This window comes from Drosophila miranda, chromosome 4 (genome assembly GCF_003369915.1).
Source record: "Drosophila miranda strain MSH22 chromosome 4, D.miranda_PacBio2.1, whole genome shotgun sequence".
Taxonomy (NCBI): Eukaryota; Metazoa; Arthropoda; class Insecta; order Diptera; family Drosophilidae; genus Drosophila; species Drosophila miranda.
Genome location: NC_046677.1, coordinates 31647168 through 31666569, shown reverse-complemented (window position 1 = coordinate 31666569; position 19402 = coordinate 31647168). Strand labels below are relative to the sequence as shown.

The 19402-nt window shown below is 45.8% G+C and overlaps 3 protein-coding genes across 4 annotated transcripts; 2 read left to right on the top strand and 1 right to left on the bottom strand.

The window, feature by feature from the left end:
- Positions 1-33: 33 nt before the first annotated feature.
- On the top strand, positions 34-1358 carry LOC108163417 (probable ribosome production factor 1). Its single transcript, XM_017298685.2, has one exon. It carries the CDS (start codon positions 99-101, stop codon positions 1263-1265), a length of 1167 nt encoding a protein of 388 aa, XP_017154174.1. The 5' UTR covers positions 34-98; the 3' UTR covers positions 1266-1358.
- LOC108163419 (peroxisomal biogenesis factor 19) lies at positions 1263-2750 on the bottom strand. Its single transcript, XM_017298687.2, has 5 exons — positions 2622-2750; positions 2424-2535; positions 2035-2338; positions 1815-1978; positions 1263-1748 (listed from the first exon to the last, which is right to left on the bottom strand). The coding sequence occupies exons 1-5, from the start codon at positions 2668-2670 to the stop codon at positions 1502-1504; spliced, it is 876 nt and encodes a 291-aa protein (XP_017154176.1). The 5' UTR covers positions 2671-2750; the 3' UTR covers positions 1263-1501.
- A 5999-nt stretch (positions 2751-8749) lies between these two features.
- Positions 8750-14179, top strand: LOC108163753 (segmentation protein paired). 2 transcript variants are annotated; one of them, XM_017299223.2, is made up of 2 exons: positions 8750-8838; positions 11998-14179. In XM_017299223.2, exons 1-2 carry the CDS (start codon positions 8802-8804, stop codon positions 13869-13871), a joined length of 1911 nt encoding a protein of 636 aa, XP_017154712.1. In that variant the 5' UTR covers positions 8750-8801; the 3' UTR covers positions 13872-14179. The 2 variants fall into 2 exon arrangements, with proteins under 2 accessions (XP_017154712.1, XP_017154711.1); XM_017299222.2 differs by lacking the exon at positions 8750-8838 and adding an exon at positions 11342-11549.
- Positions 14180-19402: the final 5223 nt, after the last annotated feature.

Here is a 19402-nt window from a genome sequence, read left to right as displayed (position 1 = left end):
GTTATTAATAAAAATTGTCGACGTACCAATGTGAATGAATTTTTCAAGAAGAAGAACAACATCAACACGTGCGGGGCTTGAATTTATTTTACAGAAAAATGATTAAAATAAAGAGAAAACTCCCGCCTCCGCCTCCAGTGGACGAGGACTCGGACAGCGATTCGAGCTTCGCAGAGGAGGAGACCGAGGACAAAGAAATAAACCCAGAGGACGACAGCACAGACGAAGATGATGAGCCAAAGGAAGATGATGACGGTGCTGTCGACGACGATGCCGAGGACACCGCCATCAAAGATGAAGATGAGGATGAGGAGGACGACGACAACGAGGATGATGATGAAGATGAAAAGAAGGCACGCATTCCTCTTTTCAATCCACTAAGCTTGATGAGAAACAAGGAACAGCGCTTGGCTCTCTATCGCAAAATGAAGAAGGAGAAGCACAAGAAGAAGATGCAAGAAAGACGTGCCCGTCGCAAGGCTGGTGTGCCGGTCAATCCGGGCCACACAATTGAAAGCCTGCGTGAGAAGGATCAGACAGAGGTGGCCAATCTGAACGATTCGGACAACGAGGAACTGCAGAAAGAGCTGGAAATCGATGACTTCAGTTCGTACTTTGAACGCGTGTACGAGCCCAAAGTGCTGATTACCTTCGCCGACAATCCCGTGACCAAGACACGAAAATTTGGCCTGGAGCTGTCTCGCATATTCCCCAATGCCCTGGTCAAGATTCGGAATAAGGCATCAGTTAAGAAAATCTGCAAAAGCGCCGAACGCGAGGAATTCACAGATGTGGTCATCATCAATGAGGACAGAAGGAAACCGAATGGTTTGTTGGTCATCCACTTGCCTAACGGCCCCACGGCACATTTCAAGTTGTCGAACGTCAAGCTTACATCGGACATCAAGCGGGATCACAAGGAGATAACCAAGCATAGGCCCGAGGTGATTCTGACCAACTTCACAACGCGCTTGGGTCTCACAGTCGGCCGTATGCTTGGCGCCCTTTTCCATCACGATCCAGAGTTCAAGGGCCGGCGCGCGGCAACGTTTCACAATCAACGCGATTACATATTCTTCCGCCACCATCGCTACGAGTTCTCCAAAGAGGGAAAGCGCGTGAAGCTTCGCGAATTGGGGCCCAGGTTCACGCTCAAGCTGCGCTCGCTTCAGGAGGGAACATTCGACAGCAAAACTGGGGACTATGCCTGGATAATTAGTAACAAACGACATGCCATGGAGTCCCGACGACGCTTCTTCCTCTAAATGTATTTCGATTCTTTGTATTTAGCTTAGAGAACATAAAATAAAAAAAAAATTTCTCAGCTCAAGAGAGATAACCATCTGAGGAGACCACCACATTGACATTTTGTTTTGTCCAGAAATACAGAAAATAATAAAAATACAAAGTCTTATCCTAAAAATGTGCAACACTCAACAGTTAACCGAATTGGCACACTACGGAGAAAGTGTTCCAAAAGAAATTGCACCTTCTCTTCCACCTACATGGTGGGACACTGGGGATTTGGGCCACCGCCACCGGCGATAGCTGCTGTGGGATCGGTAAACGGCAGATCACCACCCATCTCGGCCAGAATCTCAGCTGGTGGCTGTCCATAGTCTTGAAGTTTTCGCATATCGTCCAGAACCACACGGAACTTCTCGCGCTTGACGGTGGCCGAATCGTCGGGCTTTTCCGACTGCAAGTGGCCCTCGATTACCTTGTAGAGCTCCATCTGTTTTTGGTACCTAGGGAGACACGGGACATGTAACCGTTTAGAATTGTATGAACATTTAAATCAATGTCTAGCCAACCTCTCTTTGTCCTCAGCCGATAGCTTGGCATCGTTCTCTTCGAGGTACTTGGGGTACTTTTCCAACATCTCTTTAATGCTGGGCAGTAGAATTTCAGCCGAAAGCAGGCTCTGCATCATGTTTTCCATGAAGGGTAGGAACATGTTGCCATCAGGGGCGCCACTCTAAAAATTTGAATAATGATTGATTTCACTTGACTTAGGCTTCAGACCACACTTACACCATCCAGATTTAAGGAACCAAACATGCTGGCAATGTCATTCTCGGAGGCAGGTGCTGCCAGATTGTCAGTGCCTTCCTGAAGACATTTCAGGGCCTGCGAAATGCTGTCTGAATACTTGGAGACGTCTTCATCGGTGGCCGAGTTCTCGCCACTCAAAGTCAATGCGGCTGCCTCGGCCATCTTCTTAAAGCCAGACATGATCTGATCTGGGTCCTGCGGCAACGGTGGAATATCCCCACTGGGCGTATCCGGACCACCGAACAATGTGTTCATGCGGTCGGCCAATACCTTGGCCTGCTCGCTGCAATTGGAGAATACAAAGTTCAAAAGTTGGCTCATGACATCGCGCAGCAGCACAGAAGTTGCTGCAGACTCCCGTGACTCACATGAAAAATGCATCAGGGTCTTCGGAACCTTCGGAGACCTCGGCGCTTGCCGCATCGGTGGCCTTGCCCTTCTCCTTCTTATTACCACTTTTGTCGAAATCCTGCAGAGCACCTGCCGAGAGAAAATTTCAACATGAAATCGAGCATTACATAATTTTGTCAAAATTCAATGCGGCTCCAAATGGGCCATCCACTCACTGTCCAGCAGGTCGTTTAAGTCATCTCCGTTTTGCTTTTCCTCAGACATTGTGTAAAAAATTAAAGAAAAATCTTTTAATTCTAATTTTCCGTGGGGAGGGGGTTGGGAGCAGTGTGACCGCGGACTTTTACCGTAAATATACTAACGAATTCATGTTCTACTATACATATTCCTCGTTTTTTATATTCCGTGGATTATTACTAGCTATATAGAATATTTAGCCATGCCCACATCATTTTATCCGATTAATGAATGTATTTCATAATTGACTGGTTTAATTTAAATACTTGCTTTTATTGCATTTCTATATTACGTTGAAAATGAAATTACCACCAACGTATTTGCAATAAAATACTTTGCAATAAAATAAAATAAAATACTTATCGATAAAATATACCGTCCAAGCCTTAGAAATATACCAAAATATACCGTTATGTCATGTTAAAAATATACCGTAAATATACTGACGAATTAAAGTTATATTTTACATACTCCTCGTTTTGTGATATTCCGTGGAATATTACTAGCTATATAGAACATTTAGCCCTGCCCACATAATTTTAGGCCATTGAGGAATAAATTTTCTTTAAGATTGACTAGTTTTTAGGCCTTGCTTTTATTGTATTTTGGCTAAAACAAGGCTTAAACAACCGTAAATATACCGCCGGTTCAATTTACTGACAGAACGGCAGTTGAAAATTCAAATTCAAATTTAAATGTGTAATTATTATGCGGGACAGAAATACAATCAACGTGTTTTTATATCTCCTTGTAAATTAATAAATGACGGGTATAATAATAATAATAAGAAACAATTTTACAGAAAAACCAAACAAAAGGGTTGGGTCCTTTCAAATAAAGAAAACAGATTGCCCTGAAGTTGTATAGGTTTTTAAACATTTGAATTTATTCTGTGTTACTTAAGTTTCCAACATTGAACATTAGGACTGTAGATATTTGTGCAAAACTCGGTAACAAAATGAAACAATCCAAGGACATTAGTCGAAGATTATCTAAAATAATCACCCAAAATATTTACGGTTCTTCTGCGAAACACAAACATGCTAGGACAAGCACCTTGCTGTGCGTCCATGAAGATCGGCGACCAAAACTGCGACCAGAAACCCAAACCGCACATACTCGTACTGCAGCTCAGCGTAGAGCATCGCAGCGTAGCGCATCGCAGCGGTGAGGGGCAAGCAATCACCAAGTCAACAAATCCATCAAGGTTACGCCGAGGCGCGACCAATTCTAAAACCAGAACGCTACACCCACACCCACACCCAGGACACAGGGGTTTTTGCAGTAGGGAGTCAAAGCCGGTCGGAGTGTTCTCTTCTGCACGAAGGTCATCTCTCCTGGCTAGTTTTTCGATTCATCTCATATGGTCAATTGGTTTGGTTTTGGGTTGGGTGTTTTTCTGCCTTAACCGCACAGTTTAGTTTACCGAAAGAGCAAAACGAATTCACGATTCGGCACGCCCACGCAGCGAAGTACATATTGTGGTAAAATGTGTACTTCCATTCTTCCATTTGGGGCGGAGTTTTCGACGATATCGTATGAACTGAACTGCTGAGGGTTCCATGAACGTGCCCAGCATGGGCGGAGCTCCAGTTGAAATAATGCATAATTTAGTGTTTTATTTTTGGGCTACAGCACGGATTTAGGGTGTTATAGTAAAACATTTGAGCTTTTTTATTTTGTCAAAAAGGGGAAAACATATTTTCTCACCATTTTTCAACGGCAAAATATACCATCTTTAAGATTTCCTGGAACTTAAACGGTTCGAAAAGTCAAGACAACCGTCAAAAAGTCAAAAACAAAAGTCGAAAGCGTAAAAACCCTTTCGATAGAACACAATGTGGTATTGGCCCATACGGCTGATCACAATATACAAAACCTGGATGGTCCTTTGCTCTTTTTTGACATAATTTTTAATGAACAAGAGGTTTGTCATAAAATTATTTATTTGGATATAATCGGTTGCTTGGAGTTTAGCGAGTTTACCTGAGTCTCGGTCGGCACCAGCGCACGCTATGCTTCTCAGGAAGAGTGTTGAAACGGAACTCAGGACCCGGTCCTGGTCCTGGTCGTCTTTACCGTCATAAAATGCGCATCAGCATCTCCTTCTGTCTCTCTTTCTCTTTACAGAGTTTACTTCCTTCTTGCACATCTTTTTTTGGAAACTTTGTGTAGATATAACCTTTCCATATATTGGCTGCGATTTCACGGTCACTGATCGCAGCATTTATATATTTATTTTTTCCGACTTTTCCGCATCCTTCCAGCGAAAGAAGGTGGAAGAGGCGCAATTTTATGAGCTATTGATCATGCCATAATGGACTTTCGCGATTGTTCAGTAATGGCAATGATTGCGGTTTTATAAGCACCACCATTCAGGTCGCGGTCGTGGCGTGTGTCTGCCCAGGATCACAGATCATCGTCAACGCTATCTTTTGATATATTTACTATAGGCCATACAAATTGCGATTACAGGGCCTGCAATGTTTTCCTGGAAAACTCCCAGTTTTCCTTTGAAATTCAAGTCACCCCCTAAAGAACTTCTTTCTCATCCTCAACCTCATCACCATCCCCATTCCCAGCCGCATCTCCTTCGGTATTGCGCAATGAGGCACTGAGTTCTTCATGCTCTGACACCATCGCTCTCCATCAAAGCGCTTAACGCTCGCTCCCCACATGCAAATGAGCCCTTGCGTCTGTCGTGACTCCGGGCGTCGGCGGTGGCGGCGGCCGGGCCAGATTGGGCCGTCTGCTCCAGATGATGTGGGCTGCTATTTGCTGTTTGCTGCCCCTGGTTTTCTGTTCTGTTTGATTAAACGGAAATTAAGTGTGCGTTTCGGTTGCAGCCGCCCCATGCGATTCGCCATGGCTGCCTTTTTATTCCGGCCTGCACATATTTTTTATTTTTCATGTTGCTTGATCAATTTGGCATGTCAAGTTTTTTGAGTCAATTTTTTGTGTTTGTAGCTGATGGAGAGAACCATGGGCCTACATTTTATTTATTATCTAAATGCTAGGGGTTATGGATTGTTCTTAGATCTACTCAAAGATCAGAAGAATTTGATCATTGATCCTGGCAATTCGGCAGAGTTTAAATGCTTATATTCTGGAAATCGAAATTGAATCAATTCTGGTAGTTTGTTAGGATTAACTTAATCTTAAATTACCATTTAAAGTCATATTTAGAGCACGAAATATTTCATATCTATTTATATTTTTTAAATTGTTGACTAAGATAAATCCAATGCTCATTAATAGTTATAGACAAAGCATAAAGGCGATCAGTTGAATAGAAATTTCTATTCGAACTTTTAAAAAATATGAATATGAAAAGTATATGGAAAACACAAACAGATTACGATCGATTTTCTATGACTAGAAAAAATATTACCTCAGCTTAAATTATCTTAAGTTAAGATCTTAAGATCTGTGTTAACCTGTGTGTGCACTGCATTTTCTCGAAGCAAATAAAGAAAACGCAGCTCCAAGGCCTTTGATTAATGAAACAATTGAATAATATTATTTAAATTCGCATATATCCGATGCGAAGCGTGGCTAATGGACAAACGCCGCCGCAGATCCAAGACCAGGTCCAACAAACTACATAATCGAAACCCACGAAGATGTGAGAAAAGTGCCACCTACTTTTTGGAGTGCTGTGTGCTGTGATCTTCGACGGCTAGCTAATGATGTGTATATGGTGAGTGGACGGTGGATCCGTCCACGATCGATGATGATCCACAACAATCGGCTACAAAGCAGAGCAATTACAAATCAGAGAACGAACTCCCGAAAGCGGACGGACGGGCGCAAGCGAGCCAGCAAGAGTTCGGGACAACAGGTTGCTGGCTGATGGATGGCTGGTGGAAGCCCCTTGACGGCCGACAGGAAAACAAATTAATCTTGTTGACGTCTTGGCTTGATCGCCGCGCCTCATCACTTTCTTCAGAGCCCTGCTGCAGGCCAGACCCAGAGCCAGAGCACAGCAGTTCAGTGCCTCCAGATGTTTGATCTCGCCCTGATGCTGATCTCCTGATCTGCTGTTGGACAACGATGTGTTGCGCCTACCTTTGCGCCTTCTGTTTAATGATCAATTTGTTGGCCTCCGGGTCTCAGATGTGTGCCGACAGCGTTTAGTAGTCGATTGGATTGGATGGCTTTGTTTTTGTTTAGGCCCCAGGCTAATGAGTTTCTTAAAAGTGGGTGTATGTGGCAGGGGCTCCCCTTTGGCCCTCGGGAATCGGTAATCGGGAAACGGGAATCACCCTTCAAGAGTCAGCGAAAATTTCCGCCAGACAATGCGTCGTCTCAGCCATGACGAATCTGACCAAGACTCTGCGGCGAACCGACCACTGGATTGTGGGCAGAGTTCGAGGAGTTCCTTTCAATCGAAATGCGATGCGTTATACTCGTACGAAATATGCTAATTTGCAGACAATGCCATTTCTCGGGAACGCCAACCCAAGCTCGTGACCCACAAACAACTAATGCCTTCAATTAGCCCGGCTAAACTGTCATGGAGGACTTGAACATGGACCAGGTTCGCTCGGCTGCCACCAAGTGCAAGGGTTAATCGTATTCGCTTTGCTGCTGATCGCCGCCTGCAGATCGGGAAAGACCCTCACTCGCAGAAGCTGGATCGCCCCTGGCCCATCCTATCGATGGGCGTTGGCTGCGTTAAGCCGCAGCATTTTTGTTTTTCTTTTTTTTCGATGGGCTGGATGGACTACCTGGGGTGGCGATGCCCCGGTTTAACTCGTCCACATGGAAAATCGTTTACAAATGTTGATCAATAAAACGTTGGACTGTAATGCGATTATCCGCTTTAATCATGCCCAGCTACAGATCAACACTTGAGAACTTTTCCAAAATATTTGAAAAAGTCAACTGGCGATCTTTAGGATCTCCCTCCAGTGGCTCTCCTCTCCGGCACTAAGCTGGTGCGACTTTCCCTTTAATCTCGCACTTTGGTGCTATTTGTTTGCATGCTTTAGCGGGGATTTCGTTTTACAATCGCTCCCTGGAACTATAAGGACACATAAGGATACTCGTAGAATATGTGTGTCTGCAGGGCTTAGGGCAGAGGCATGGGCAGTGACCAGGGGGCAGCCTTTCTGCCTACATATCGAGACGCGTATTTACTAAAACTTACTAAGGATTACCCGAAAAGTCAATCGCCGCCTGCCTGGTCTGATCTGGTTGAGCCAACGGAAATATTTGAGGATCAGCAGCCAGCTTGAGGATCAAAGAGGCGGATCAATGTTTAAGTCAAGGTTGGAATAAAAAGATTAGCAGATTCCTTAAGATCATTTATAGAACTGCTGCAGCATTCAACTTGAGGATCGGAAAAAAAGTTTCCATATTTAAGGGATAGCTAAAAGTTTAAAAGAAAAGAAAATTGAATAATTACTTTAGCTGCTTGGTCAGTCTTAGATTTTGAAACATATTAAAGGTATGTGACGATTAGTACATAGAAAATTCATATATAATCTATAGAGAAACATCAACACTCAAACATAATGGAAGATCACTCACAGAATCTGGCACCTCTTGAAAAACAGATAGACTTGGACAGAAGTTCTGAGCATTATTCGTATCTGTCACAGAGATCACGTATGGGACAAGTTAAAAGGTCTGGCATGTTAAATTAAGTTCCCTAATTTCTACAAATTATGGCTCTAAATAGTTCATTATATAAGCATCCCAGACACCCGTTGAGTGGTCGGTTGGAAAGATCGCCTTCGCCTTCTGTGGTCTGCATGGAAATTCGTTGCACAGCAACAGGCAGGCATGGCAGGGCATCCACGACAGCAAACAAGACCGAGAGAAAAAAAACAACAAAGCTAGAGACCCCTGATAAAGACATTAGAAGCAGGGGAACGTGGAAACAATCAAGGCCGTTCCAATGTGTGACAACAGAGCACATTACGTTTGCCCAAAGCGAATCGATTGCCAAACAGAAACAGCTACAGAAATCAAGAGGAAAAAGCAAAAACACAAAGTTGGAAAGAACTATGCAAGAATGATGATCAGATGAGATTTCAAGACTTGGGAGATACTTACTAAAAGCTCTCTATAAAGCAAAAATTAAGTTTAGTTCAAGTTGTTTATGATCGATCAAACCATGTGATCACGCGGAGTTTCATTGCATTTAAAGGATGTTACATTTGAATGAAGAAAGAATCAAAAGATCTTGTGAGTAATCTACCCATCGAACCCACATATGTATGTTAGAAGGTTTGAAAGTTTGCCAAGAAATGGAATTTGTTATTCCATCTTTTAGGTTATGAGGGCGAAGCCAAACAATTATCAACAGATTGCAGGTGGAAATGTGGAGGGTTGATAACAAAGAGGGAGGAGTTAAGAGCTCCCCCATTCCCCTGGCTAATAGGATCGTTTGCACAGATTGATTGATCACACGATCCTTTCAAAGACGATATACCAGGTATGGATATGGGCCTGGACGAAAGTTGGCTTTGAGGACTGAGACAACGATCACGAGTATGATTTTCATTCATAGCACCCTGGATGGCATCATAAAAAGTCTCTTAGAATCTTTATTCATTGCATGGACGTGTTTTCATTTTTCCGCTTGTCGTCCTGTCCGTTCGTGGAAATGCGATTGAAGCTGGCTCGCAGCGTTTATGGCACCGCTGCCTCCTACTGTTTTCTGCATTTTCATACCGCGCTCGCAGCTCTCTCCCTGTTCCACTCGGCCTGTTGCTCTGCTGCAGAGCCGATCCCTATGATGATGCTGGACATTTTGCGCGTTGATAGCGCAAAATTAGCGTTATATGAGTGGCCTTTTCAGTGCTCATTGTTTGGCCAAATCGAGAAATCAACGCCGTATCGGAAACGGAATAGGATTGATCGGCAGTTGCGGCGCCGCGTACCCCAATTCTTCTTCCTGTTTTGGCCAAGGTCAGTGGCTCAAGGTCGTCCTGGGTCTCCTGCTAGGCGTAAATGTTTGCACACCCTGCACATCCGTACTCCGTACTGGGTACTCCTCCCGTTGGGTTTGCTTAACCAAAAACCCACCGGGCAGCCGTACCGAGCAGTAGAAACCCAAATCTTTTGTTGATTTGCGGCCTCCGTTGTCCTTGATCCTTGCTCACTGGCTCTCAGGAGGATGCGGGATTCGTCACGTCTCTGTGGGCCAATTTCCTCGCTGGCGTTTCAGCTGGGGCCCGACCCGGGCCCTGGCCCATCATTAATTCTTCAAACTCTTGGCGCTCCTCCATTGTTCCATGGTTTTTGTGTGTTTCAGTGGTTGCAACAGCCATCGGTTCGCTTTCTTTTCCAGCGGTTTTACTTAACCTTTTCGAGGGGTCTCTGTTGCGTGAAATTTCATAATTAATCAAACCCACACGAAGCCCAAAGACTGGCCACCAGAAGCAGCTTGAATCAGCCGTCAGCTTGGGTCCACTGGTGCATAATAGTACGGAGAGAAAAGCGTGACAAGGATATGGTTAGGATACGACTAGGGTAAGGCATATGCATGGGAACAGTTTTCGCTTCAAAGAAGAACCTGTCAGATCATCACTTTGAGTTCGATTCCTTTTCGAATATGAACTGAAAAGCTAATTGATTGATTTATATTTCTAGTAACCGTTTTAGTGTTCGTACTGTTGAATAATTCCATGATTTTTCGAATCAAATCTAAGCCCAATCTTTTACAAATAGATTGTCCATTTCTTCATTCTTATATTTTCTTATGGAATATCTCGACTTTATGCTATCAGGATTATTGCATGTTCAAAACCCACTCTACAAACTTTAGGAATCCTTCATATCCTAACAAAAAACCGGACTAAAAAGATCAACACAGCAAAATTTCCATGCTAAGAATATCCACGTCGTCATTCAAATATTCTAATGGAAGTACTATCTCGTCTCACCTTTCATCTATGTATCCATTGCTTCCCCCTAGAATGTCTCTGCAACAGCATTTTAAAAGCATTTCGTTCCTTCGTATCCGAAAAGAAGCTTCCTTGAGTAGTTCGATCCAAGTCCGATGGGTCTTTGTTCGGTTCCGGAAGCCGTGGCCAACTGTCGGACAGGTAGAGGCCTGGAAGCATATAAATTGAGGGCGCTAATGAGGTATCAATAAAGGATATATTACGCTTGTAAACTGTTTAATGCATACTCGATTGCATTATGCGTTCCATTGAATATCTAATTTGATTTCCAAGGGTAAAAGTGGGACCCGGAACCCCTCTTCATGAAAAACTATGCCCAGGACTGGTGCCATGACCAACAGAAGAACCAGGCTGGAATATGACAATATGGTACACCCCCTCAATTTCTGCTACTCATTCCCGCCTTTACAATTGCTTTTGCTGAGACGCCCCCAAAGAGCGGGATGGCGTGCTGGCTGGTTTGAGATCTAAGCACGAGTGCGAGGGAGAAGCCAGGGCTGAGCGAGCGGCGATTGGTCCGCGTATTGCTTTACCTGCCAGATGGCTGACATCTTGGCTGCCGCTGTCGTCGTCGCCGTCGCCGTCGCCTTCTTCACAGAAAGGCAACGATCTTGGCCGCCGTTCGTCTGGTGAAGTCAGTTAGGCCCAGACTGCGCAACGAGTCAGACCACATCTCGTCTTCGTCTTGCGTTTCGTTTCGCCTCTGTTGCCGTTGCCTCCGTCACCAGCCAGTGTCGTGGCTATGCTTATCGAAATAGTGAAACAAATCGCCAATTATAATTTTGCTACACTCACTTAATGCTCTGATCGATTGTCAAGTGTCGAAAATCGAAAGAAAGTGCAATCAAATTCGGAACAGAGCACGCCGGTTAGTTCCGGGAAAACATTTTGTGGTCTTGCCACTGGGAGCCACTGAAACTATGACTGTAACCGCCTTTGCCGCCGCAATGCACAGACCCTTCTTCAATGGATATTCCACTATGCAAGGTAAGTGTCTTGGATCATCCGAAAGGCATCTTGGGGGATTGAGAGATCGAACAGTCCTTCAAAGCTTTGAGATGTCCAGTCCTTCTTTTCTCCGAAGATTGAGAGATGAAACAGTCGTTCAACAGTCCCTCGGTATTGAGGGGTCGAGTTCGGACTTTCCTTCAACGGTTCGAAAATTGAGCGATCAACAGATCGTACAGTCCATCTTCTCTCCAAGGACTCACTAATGGCCATTAGTTGCTCTCGGCGGGAGAGTCGCGCGTCGTTGAGACGGAATGACCTTCGCTCCGACTGCCGACTGTCTTTTCCCCTTCCCTGGAAGTCAATTGTGCGAGAGGTGTCGTAAATCAAGTGGCTACGGTCGTGACACGCGCAGCCTCCTACCTGGCAAATTGGAAACTATCTTTGGAAAATTGTCTAACTTTCCCTCCCGCCTCTCCCTTTGCAGACATGAACAGCGGCCAAGGACGAGTCAATCAATTGGGCGGAGTATTCATCAACGGACGTCCACTGCCAAATAATATACGTCTAAAGATCGTCGAGATGGCCGCCGATGGCATCCGGCCATGCGTGATCTCACGCCAGTTGCGCGTCTCCCATGGATGCGTGTCCAAGATTCTGAACCGCTACCAGGAGACCGGCTCGATACGCCCGGGAGTGATTGGGGGATCCAAGCCGAGGATCGCCACGCCCGAGATCGAGAACCGCATCGAGGACTACAAGCGCACCAACCCGGGCATGTTCTCCTGGGAGATACGCGAGAAGCTCATTCGCGAGGGCATCTGTGACCGCAGCACGGCCCCATCCGTGTCCGCCATATCGCGCCTGGTGCGCGGCCGCGATGCCCCACTGGACAGCGAGCTGTCGCCGTCCTCCTCCTCCGCCGGCCACCACAAGGCCCCGTCCAGCTCCTGCGGCTCCGACCTCTCGTCGGGCCACCACAACAACAACAACAGCAACAACAACAAGCCCTCCGACGACGACCTCTCCGACTGCGAGAGCGAGCCCGGGATCGCCCTCAAGCGCAAGCAGCGTCGCTGCCGCACCACCTTCTCCGCCGCCCAGCTGGACGAGCTGGAGCGCGCCTTTGAGCGCACCCAGTACCCGGACATCTATACCCGCGAAGAGCTCGCACAGCGCACCAACCTGACCGAGGCCCGCATCCAGGTGTGGTTCAGCAATCGCCGGGCACGCCTCCGCAAGCAGCACAACTCCGTCTCGGGCGGCCCCGGATCCGGAGTAGGTTCCTCTATGCCGTCCGTCTCCATACCCTCCAGCGTGCCCAGCATGGCGCCCCTGGCAATGATGCCTAGCATGGAAGCGGCAGCCGTATACCAGCAGCAGTACGACTTCTACAGCACCGCAGCCCCAACGGCCACGGCGGTAGGGAGCAACCTCTCGCCCGGCTCCAGCCTGACCCTATCCTCCCTGAACTCGGCCACAACACCACCGCATCACCACCAGTTCTACAATCCGAGTGCCGTCAGCACGGCCAGCTACATCATGCCATCGAGCGCCAACGCTGGTTCCGTTCCCGGTTCCGGTTCAGGCTCCGGCAATATCATCGTCTCTGGAGTCACTCCCAGCTATGAGACACAACTGGGCTTGGGAGTGGGCATTGGAGTGGGTTCCTCCGTCTACAGCACTGAATCTGAGCCGCATCAGACAATGCCACGTAACGAGAGTCCCAACGAGTCCGTCTCCTCCGGTTTTGGTCAGCTGCCGCCAACACCCAACAGCCTCTCTGCGGCTGTGGGTGGAGCCGGTCCCACCGGCGAGTCCTCGCAGTCGTTGATCAATGCCAGCGGTGGCAGTGAGGAACTGTCGGCCGCCCTGAAAGTGGAGGCCGCTGATCTGGTGGCCGCCGCCGCAGCTGCGGGACAGCCTCAGCTCTACAGCAGCTGGAGCTCGATGCAGAGCCTGCGCCCGAACGCCCCGCTCTCCCCGGAAGACTCTTTGAATTCGACCAGCTCCACCAGCCAGGCCTTGGAGATGTCGGCAGCCGCCCATCAAATGTTTCATCCGTATCAGCACACGCCGCAATATGCCCCATATCCCACGGCCACGGGGCATTCGCATTCCCATTCGCATCATGCTCACGGCCATCCCCATCCGCACGGATCGCATCATGGGCACGCTCCACATCCGCATCCGCATGCGCACCATCCACAGTATGCCGGAGCGGGACATCCCCACTATCCGCCCACCTCTTCGACGCATTTCATGCCGCAGAACTTCAATGCCGCCGCCTTCGCATCGCCCTCGAAGGTCAACTACGCGACGATGCCCCCGCAGCCGTTCTATCACCACTCCTGGTATTAAAAGTGGAGCTGGGGATCGCAGGAGTATAGGATCGGGAGCAGGTGTCACCTGATCCATGATTGATGTCGCCAAAGATGTACATACATACACAGGGGAGAAGATGTGGGGAGGGGGAAGTAGAGACATTTTCCATATGGTAAACATCTTCAGGACTTCCCCGAGTAGCACCAATTTTCTATAGCCAAGTCTTGATCATAGTCCATCCTATAATAAGTATACGTATAAGTACTATATATGTCCATCCTAAGATCTCTATGATAAGTAGCAAGTGCCTTGAAAATAAATACATATTCTAATTTATCTAAAAATAATAGCAGTCCTTCCTTACACTCGAAATCCCTTAGTGTTCCATTCAGCAGCCTTGACACGCTTCTGTTCACAGCAGGAAATCGGAAATGGAAATCCTGCCGGCCCATTACTGTGGCACATTAGAGCCTTTAAGTAGCTGCACATTCCCCGGACCTGGCGGGAGATTTCAACAAACTCTACGGGGAGCAGGGACATCATTGCAGAGAACTCTCGGAACTCCTATTTCGGATGTCAAGCTGTGCCAATGCCAAATGTTTTTCCGAAAAAGAAACAAGACATCCAAAAGTGGAATCGGGAAAATTTCAGTGTTCCCTGAGTTTTCACCGCTTATCAGAATTGAGGCAAACTCCAACCAAGGTGTTAATTGCCCTTCCGATTCCTCCGAATTGAATCCCTCGTAATTGCCCTATTTCAGACTTACCTCAAATTCACACCTCATCCAAGAACTCGTGCACTGGCCATCCTACGTATCTGGGTGATGGCAATTAATGAAGTCATTACCCCAAAAACGATCCCAAACTATTCCAAATGATCCTTGAACGATACAATCCGAAGCAGCTCAGACAGTCTTAGGTCGTGGCTCTATTATTTTAATCCAGAAAAATCGGATAATCGCTGTTTGTTTACCCCTAACCCAACCAGCCAGCAAAACAAATATTGACTTTGCAATCGACTTAGGTCTTACTATACTTAGGGGGTTTTCCAGGTAAACAAAGAGCCAAGGCAGTGCGAAAGATTAGCAGAGAAAATTGCACAAAATTCATTGAGATCCATTTGATTTATATCAGGGATCTTGGTGTGTCTAGGCTAAATACTTCCTCATTTAGATAAAATCTTGAATCTTGAATGTTGGGCTCATACATTCATACATTGGGATTGTTTACATTCAAGGGAAGAATAAGTTTGATAATCGGTAAAAACCAAAGTGACGAGCGAAATGATCAGCCAAAATTCAGATGTTTATAGAGACAGCGAGAAAAGATAATACTGATTCCGAACAGGAATCTACATATACTCGTAGTACAATATGTTCCTTTATGTATTATAAATATTCCTGTTCATCTATAAGAATACCATATAGTACCTGTTTGCTCTCCCGATAGCAGGTATAATCATAATGATATTTAACGTAAAGCGGACAAATATTTTGGTGGTGCTGGAAGTGGAATCTCATGCAAATTCATATTTTCCATATTTCTTTTTCTCCTTAATGTGTAATTTGTGTTACATATATGTGTAAGCTTATAGGTCGTAGGGACGAGGCTACGTTTAAAACGCTTTCCTGACGCTAGAATGGATCAGTGTTCCGCAAACTTTTCGTGTTCAAGGTATACACATATCAAATCAATAAATCTTAGAGGTGCACCAAAGTACAAAAAGCAATGTCCACACCATGTAGGAAAATACCAGTTCATTTTTTCTGCTAATAGCTCCTAGTATTACACTATCAAAGCCTACACTTCTCTTTTCCTAAATCGGCAGCCATGAAATTTAGATACCTTTCATTACTACGACGTGCCATTGCCACGTGCCTGATCCGTAACACCAACTTACCGCGAAAGCTTTAAATTTTGTATGAAGACGTGCAAATATTGGAGTTCCTGCCTTGCATTTTTCGGTTGAATATGTCCGCCATATATGGAATTTTTTTCTATCTCATTTTTCAGCTGGTAATTCCGAGATACCAATACATTTGTGTCTTCTTTGCTTAAGTTTCTAAACATCTGAAAACAGGATTAGAAATCATTATTCTAGTTGGAGTTTCTCTTCTCAGTGTGGGAATCTTCTGCGCCTTGACTGCCCCATTTCCTAGCCATCTTCTAATGCCAATTTAATAGCACCCCGCACCATATTTTCAGGTTAATAAACCAATTACGTTTTTAATTCGCTACCTACTGAGCGGGACGACTCAGGGAAAACTCGATGCCATGAGAGAGCTACTGTAGAAAGCCTCGATTGAGAATGGATTAAATCTAAAATATAACGCATTAATTTTCGGTAGCGATACAAAATTACTAAGCAAAGTGTCTGCAAAAGAAAAGCTCCGATGGTAACCTCTCTCTGGGGCTTCTCTGGGTAGAAAATGGAAGTCGTGGAGCTCAACTCTCAACTCTGTGCTGTCCAGAGATCAGGGACGGAGCAGGTTGTGGCTGTGGCCTCGCTCTCGCTCCCTCGCTGCGACTACTGCCTTCTCCGGGTGATTAATGAGCCGACAATGTGTTGAACATCAAAGGCAGGGAAAACAGTAATTTACAACGAATCTCAAGATGAAATTTAATTTAATATTTTTATTAATTGTTGCTGGACTGGACGTCGGATCGGTTCAGATCTGATCTATCTACCTGCGCTGCCACATGATGGACCAATAAAATTCCTGGCCAGAGATCGTCAGGCGGTGCCTGGGACATAAGCAGCGCAAAACCTCAAAATATTTACTCGACAGCAAGGTGGACTAACCCCGAGATGGATTTGCGAATCAAAAATTCCAATTCCAGGAGGGCAGCGAGGTCCTAAGGTTGCGAAAGGATTTGTAGCACTCTCTCTCTCTCTGCTGCTTTCTAAGGGATTAGGATATTTCGGAAATAATCCTTTGCTGCCAGGAAGAATGCAGTAAACGGCGCACAGCCCTTAAACCATAACCCTCTGGACCTCTGGGCCTCTTGACCAGGTCAACTCGTTTCTGGCACTTTTACGATCGACATCATAAACTTTTATTTGCTGTCATTCTTCGTCCTCGCGCGCAGCACTCAGCCGGGACACAAACCCCTTTCCCAGTCCCAGTCGGTCGTCCTGGCAAGAGTTAAGCCAAGAAAGGCTTAGCTTTCAGTCAGCCAGGCGGAGTCAAAGTCAGGTAGGATTTGAGGATCGATAGAGGGTTAGGTAGTTCTCAAACTGCAGCGATAATCCTTGCTAATGAGGTGTTCTGTCCGAAGAGAGAGATCTCGCTCGAAAGAAGAGATTGTGCGAAGTCTGTAAGTCAAGGATAATAGGGAATAAGGAGGATTAGAGGAAGCAAAATGAGATCCGATCCCATCCCATCCCAGCCAAATGAATGAAGTTGATGGAACCATCACAATCTCTATCCGACTACGATCCGACTAGATCTAGATGTAGTGTACTCATTTATGTGACAGACACCCCACGACACATCCAAACAGTTGCCATCCTGTGTATTGGCAAACATTTCGGTTTGGTCTGTCGGTCCAACTACTCGTACTGTGATCCCTCTCTCTTCTCCCCGATCTGCCGTTGTGCTGTGTGTCCTCGTCCAAGTCAGTGGGACAGCTCGGGACAGCCGTGTCCTGGCCGTGGAGCGCATGCTGTTAGCGCACAAATTGATTTGTCAAATTGAGGCGCACAAGGACATTGCCATCATTAACGATGATTGCCCGTACCGGGCCGAAGGCCGTTGCGCAGTCGGTGCCAACGACTCGGACACGGTCCTTCTCTGAGATCTGGGTATTGTCAACACTTTGTTTACCACCAACTGTTTCTGTGTCTGTTTCGCGACGATGTCTCTCTTTCTCCATCTTCTGTCTATGAGTGTCCTGTATATCCATCTCTGTTTCTTTTGGATAGTTGGAGTTTTATTAATAAACACCTTGCTGTTGTGAGAGTGGAAAAGATATATGTATAGTTTGCTCTCTCTGTTTGATCTTCTCAAAATAGTCGTAATCGATTTGGAATGCTTGGCGGGACTTTAGTTTCTGCTGCTTCTCTTGCTGCCAATGGACTATGGCTGATGTTAGCAACTTGTCAGCTTCCTTTTGGCATCTTGGCCCAGCAAGTGTCCTCTGTCTGCCATCCACCGCACTCCGGACTCCGGGGTGCCAAAAACTTCAGTTGGCCGGAACCGATATGCAACTTTCCGCCAATTAACTGAAGCTGCAAGTCGAATATGCTGGCTAATGAAACTTGTATTGCGATATGGGCCAGACAAAAAGATAACAAAGAAGTTATTGAAAAGGAATTATTTAGTTAGATTTACATTTAGATTGATTCAGATAGAAAAAGTGTTTTTTCTACATAGTATTTAGTAAAAAAAAAGTATGCAATAAACATGACTCTCTGAGAAACTTCAAGAAAGAATGACCTTCATTGTGAGATTGAAAAGTATAGAGTTAAGACGATATCATGACATATCTTTGAATAAAATATGAACCTTTTCTTTATTCAATCAAGACATTTTGTAACTCTCTAAAGTATTTATTAATCATACAGTAAAGTGTCTTTCTGTTGCTGTGGCTGCTGTTAGTCCAGGCGGATGAATCCCTGAACTATTAAATCTGTGCTGTATGTTTATAAGAGAACAAGTTACTGAAATACATATCAGTTTACTTATCTGTATTCCCCGCAATCTACAGCAGATACTACCACGTGGAAATCCCTTGATGCAGCAAACAGGTGTCGTGCTTCACTTTTGTTTTACTCCCTCCCCTTGCTATACCCCAACATACAGCAAAGCAATTCCTCAATCCCCTGAGCCCAACTCAAAGCCATCTAACTCAACATTTGGCCAAAATGGTAATGTGCTCGCTCGCCTCCATGCCGACATTATAATTAATGACAAGCACAGGTCGGGCCGCACAGACCAGACCAGAAGGGGCAATCAATGTGAAAACACAATGGAGAGCAATATTATACACAAAGTTCGTAGTTCGATTTTCGATAAAAGAAAAGCGTTTGGGTTCTTATCGTCCAATTTTGAGGGGAACTTGCATATTAATGGTTCATTATGGTGACCTGCTGCCTCAGTGGCAGTCACACAGGGCAGAGGGCTGGATGGGGTCTCATTCTGGACATGTGTGCTGCAACTTCAGCTTCAGTGGCAGCTCCTTTGGGCTCGGTTGTGGTACGGTTTTGGGTGCTTTGTTTTCTGCCGCTCTGCCTCTGCCTCTGACGCCTGGCGTGACGGTTTTAATTTTATTTTATTATTATGTATATTGTGGCGCACGGGGCTTGCATCCACGCCCCCTCGTCTCCCCACCGTCATACTTTCAGACAGTAGTTGTAGTTTTATCATGAACTTGTTGTTTTTTATGGTCAAACGTCGAGGCCTCTTGCAATTAGTAGTAGAACTACGCGGCAGAGAAATCCGGCGGCCATACCGGGGAGTAACGAACGACATTGCCCGACTTTTTGCAGGCGCGAAGCTAATGAAGCACCATACACTCCATCAACGCTTCACGGACGCGTGCAAATTCCATTGAAAAAAGGAGTCA